This window comes from Rosa chinensis, chromosome 2 (genome assembly GCF_002994745.2).
Source record: "Rosa chinensis cultivar Old Blush chromosome 2, RchiOBHm-V2, whole genome shotgun sequence".
NCBI classification, from domain to species: domain Eukaryota; kingdom Viridiplantae; phylum Streptophyta; class Magnoliopsida; order Rosales; family Rosaceae; genus Rosa; species Rosa chinensis.
Window position 1 is genome coordinate 27,636,580 of NC_037089.1, and position 4,404 is coordinate 27,640,983.

General features: G+C 37.4%; 1 protein-coding gene across 1 annotated transcript; it reads right to left on the reverse strand.

Annotated features, from left to right (window-relative positions):
* Window positions 1-1,842: 1,842 nt before the first annotated feature.
* On the reverse strand, window positions 1,843-2,838 carry LOC112188741 (heavy metal-associated isoprenylated plant protein 23). The gene is made up of 2 exons (XM_024327920.2): window positions 2,448-2,838; window positions 1,843-2,351 (listed from the first exon to the last, which is right to left on the reverse strand). Exons 1-2 carry the CDS (start codon window positions 2,605-2,607, stop codon window positions 2,053-2,055), a joined length of 459 nt encoding a protein of 152 aa, XP_024183688.1. The 5' UTR covers window positions 2,608-2,838; the 3' UTR covers window positions 1,843-2,052.
* Between the last annotated feature and the right edge of the window lie 1,566 nt (window positions 2,839-4,404).

The following is a 4,404-nucleotide window of genomic DNA, read 5'->3' on the forward strand; positions in this document are numbered from 1 at the left end:
GCTTGAGCTTTGAATATATGTTGTTTCATTTTTTCTGAGAAAATTATATAGTCCTGAGACCAATCACATACAATATCCTGGACAACTTCTAATAGACCATGAATATTGAGGTTTCTTTAGAATTTGGCTACTTGGTTACTCCACTTCTTTAAAGCCAATAGTAATACTTTTTGTATATTACTGTTGTAAGTGTCTATTCTATAAAATGCACTAACCTGATTAGTTAGTATTACTTTTGGAAATGTTTACTTTGGGCCAACGGTTTTAGTTTCTTTCCACGGTCGCCTTACATGCTGCTTTGTTGTTCCATTTACTGTCAAATGACAATCACTTAAGGTGTGATTAGACTAAAGATGATTATGGTTTGTTTTTTGGGGAGTAAATAAGATGCTTATTGTTTTAATCCTCGGGATTGTAGGTAATACTGTATCTTTTACATTTTGAGGTGGGTTTGAGCCTTTGAGGCCAGCTGTTCCTTTCTGAACTCTAGGTATGCATGGTGAAACGTCTTTACGCTTCCTCTGGTTCAGAGAAAGGATGCAGAAAAGAAAAGTGAAAAAGCTAAAAAGGATAGAAAATTGATTCCTTAGTTCTTCATGTTTTGGTTGAGTAACTAAAAAGAAGGATTTGCTTTTGCCTTGGCAGCTTCCTTACCTCTTTCTGGAACCAAAATGAATTTGAATAATGTTAGCTTTGGTGCCAATTATTTTGAATACTAGGCTCCTTAGACCTTTTACACATGAGGGCTAAGACGTTGGTTTTCAGCAGACATATATCTGAAGCAAAAATGTAAGCGAGTTTCCGTGGAGAAGTCTTCACTTCTTCAGTAGAGCTCTCTGTGCCACGTAGATGGTGTGGCTACCCAATAAAAACACGATATTCTACATTTTTTTTGTTTTGAAAAGAGGTTTAGAACCCCAGCCTAACTGTGAGGCTTAGCACGATATTTGGCATTTATTTATCTAGAATATGCTTATTATTGAATGGCAAAATACCGAAAATACTTGCACAGTCACTCCTTACTAGCAGCTCTTTGTTTTCCCGTGTCATCCACGTTGCACGGCGTCCCTACTGAATACCTTCTCGATTTTGAGAAGTCGCAACGGCTGCTATCATATGCACCTAATATGATTTGAGCTCTAGTCACTTTAATCAACAGAGATCTTTCAATTTCACAGATTGATGTAATCTCTGGTAAGTATTTCAATTAGAACCAGGACCACTTTCTTTCCCGTGAATGTTAGTTTTGCTTACGAAATGGCAGTAGCCACCCCGCTAAGGTCCTATAATATATATATGTTGGAGCCAGCTTGCACTAGCTAGTTTAGAGTGAAGATACAGCTGTGGAAGCAAAAGTCACTAGAGGTAACAGTAACACCATGAATTATGGACAACACAAAATAAAGCGCTCTGATGGGTACCTCATACCAACCCAACTAGTATCCAAAACACTATTCTTGTGCTTTTGAAATGTTGCTGATTTGAAACATTATATACAATGTGTCTGGTACATTGTTTATACAATTCCTTGTATATAAAATCTCAAACCTCCCGACTTAATACCCATCCATTTTGGTTGATTTTGGATTGTGTCTTCCAACTTTTGGACCACCCACCAATTTCAAAACCACACATATGATATGCAAAGTTGGACATATCATAAGCAAAGTTGGGTTGTGACTGCTTAATCCCATTATAATTGTGATATGTTCGGGTTAACCCAGATGATTTGCGGATAAAATTTACCAACTGATACCGTTACCAATACATTGTATAGCACTAGTTGAACTGGTATTTACTTTGTCTTAATTGAATTAGAGGCGTTATGTGTCGTGTTAGAGATCGTCACCCCCAACAAATCAACAACTCACATTCTCAATATATGAGGAAATCCCACACAAAGTTACAAACTTAGGGGAAAAAAATAAAAAATAAAATAGAAAAGAAAAAAAAAAGATCCTACATTCAAAATATTACAGAGGCTTGGAGCTAGGAGGAGACTAATCAGAGTAGACAAGACGGAAAATCTTTTGCTCTATGTTGTGAAACTAGCTACATGATAGAGCAGGCGTTGGGGTTTTCATCACTGAACATGGCGGTGTAGGGATCTTCATATCTTATCATGGTGCCAGTAGTTGCAGTGTTCTCCACTTTCCTGACATAACCAGGAGGTGCCTTCTTGTCATAAGCTTGAGCCATGTAGGGCTGAGCCACTAGATTGTAGGGAACATAAGGCCATATCTCTGCCCTTTTCCCTGTTGACTTTGCCTTCTTCAGCACCTTGTTGGGTTCAACATACCCTGTAACACTCACCTTCTGTTGCTTTCTGTTAATCTCCACAGATTTAACTCCTGCAAAAACAGCCAGTATTCTGATCAGCCTAAAGTAATGCCAGTTATGAAAAAACAAAAAGAAAAAGAAAATGATGGAGGGAAATGTTGACACACCACTTAAAGAAGAAAGGGTCTTCTTGACCTTAAGCTCACAACCATCACAGTCCATTCTGACTTTGAGCTCCACAGTCTGTAATTGCTTCTTCCTTTTGTGTTTATGGCCAGCACTACCCATTAGATCAGACAAGTACTCCAAAGTTCCTCCAACTCCCATTTTCAGCTTTTAAGGTTTACTCAAAGAAAAATGAGTCTGAAAGTTTGATGAATATTTTTGGTGCTTGAAGAGTTTAAATATAGAGAAGGATAGAAGTTGATTGGCTGTCTCTGAAGAAAGTGCAAGGAACTTCCTGGTGAACAAAACAAGGTATTCTTGCCTTCTAACACAGAAAGAGAAAGGCTTCTAAGGCTGTCTTTGAGGTTTCTTTTACTTGCTATGAGATCTTTCTTTTACACAGGCCTCCTTATATAGGGGTTTTGTTTTTTCTTTTTCTTTTTTCTTTTCTTTTTTCCTCTTTTCAGATTCAAACAGAGGAAAGGTCGTGGACCCCTAAACCACAGTAAACAACAGCTTTAAGAACCCAGATATTTTTTGTTATGGAGGTTGTATTGGAATTTAAATATAATTATGGGTGGTTTATTTTAATTGTTCTTTCTTATTAGAGAGGCTTTATCCTTAGTGTGCAAGAAAGAATACAAGGCTCCACTTTTGCATTTGTGCCCCTACATTTTTTTACTATTTGTATGTGTCCGCACATTGTGAAGAAATCTTGTTTCCATAGGGTAACTTTGTGTGTCAACAATTTGTCTATAAACATGTATGATAAGAAAATGGATCTTACATGTTTGATTAGTAGGAAATTTTACGATATGTTAACATATTACATACATACAATTATCACTTTTATGACTGAATTACTCAAATGAGAATCTATTTTACTCTAATAAAGACCTTAATTACCTTAATGACGAATTTTTTTCTAGTTACCACGTGAGTTATCAGAGTGGTAACATGAGTCATCACAGTGATAAATATTATATGAAATATGACATGTATGAGAAATGTTAACGTACCAAAAAATATTTGTATTGATAAATGTACCCTGATTAGTGATATGTATAGTCGTCATCTTGAATTGGGTAATCGCATGCTAATTGTACCGTTGTTTGAACATCACCAAGATCCAAAGAAGGGCATATCTAAACTAAATATCTCCAAATGGAGGGACTAATAAGCAAAACAAAATAACCCTCGAAGGCTCCAAAGATTCGAATAGAAGTATACCAAGTGAAGGTTTGAAAGCAATGTTTCATATGGAAAGGGACTAGCTGAAAGGAGAAAGCGACAAGGCCCGATGTTTATGTGCTTTTTAGGTTCATTATACTAATATTGAATGGATCAATCACACTTGCTTAAATAATGGTATGAAAGTGAAAGCAGCTTCCACGTTCGAAGAGAACAACACCAAGGCACCATTCTAAGAACAATTCTCAGGGGTGGTGTGCAGACACATGGCATGAATCAGACGGTGCAGTTGAATCAAAACGGTGGGGTTAGCTGGCTGCCTGTGAGTGTCGGCTGGTTTGTTTATTCCATTAGTCGTCGTCGACTGGTTGGGGTCGCTTAATTCTGAGCTGTTTGGGGCCTTGGTTGGTCAGCAGGAGCGTAGCAATGAGGGAAGACTTTAACCTGATGATCGAGCCACGAACCTTCAAAGCGTGTAGGAATAGCATGATACGGGGAGATTGCCCAAATAGGGAACTTGTTGGGTGTGTTGTTTGTATAATAGAATATTAGGAAATTTAATTAAAATTGATTAATTTTACTTACGGTAAACAATTCTATATAGGGGCCTTGACCCAACGCCCCAAAATGAGCAAAAATTATTCCACTTACCCCAGCAACAGATTTTTATTCCCACATACCCAATTTGACACTAAATGACCATTATACCCTCAACTCAATTAAAAAATTACAAACACGCCACTCAACATCAATCTCACATCCCGATCT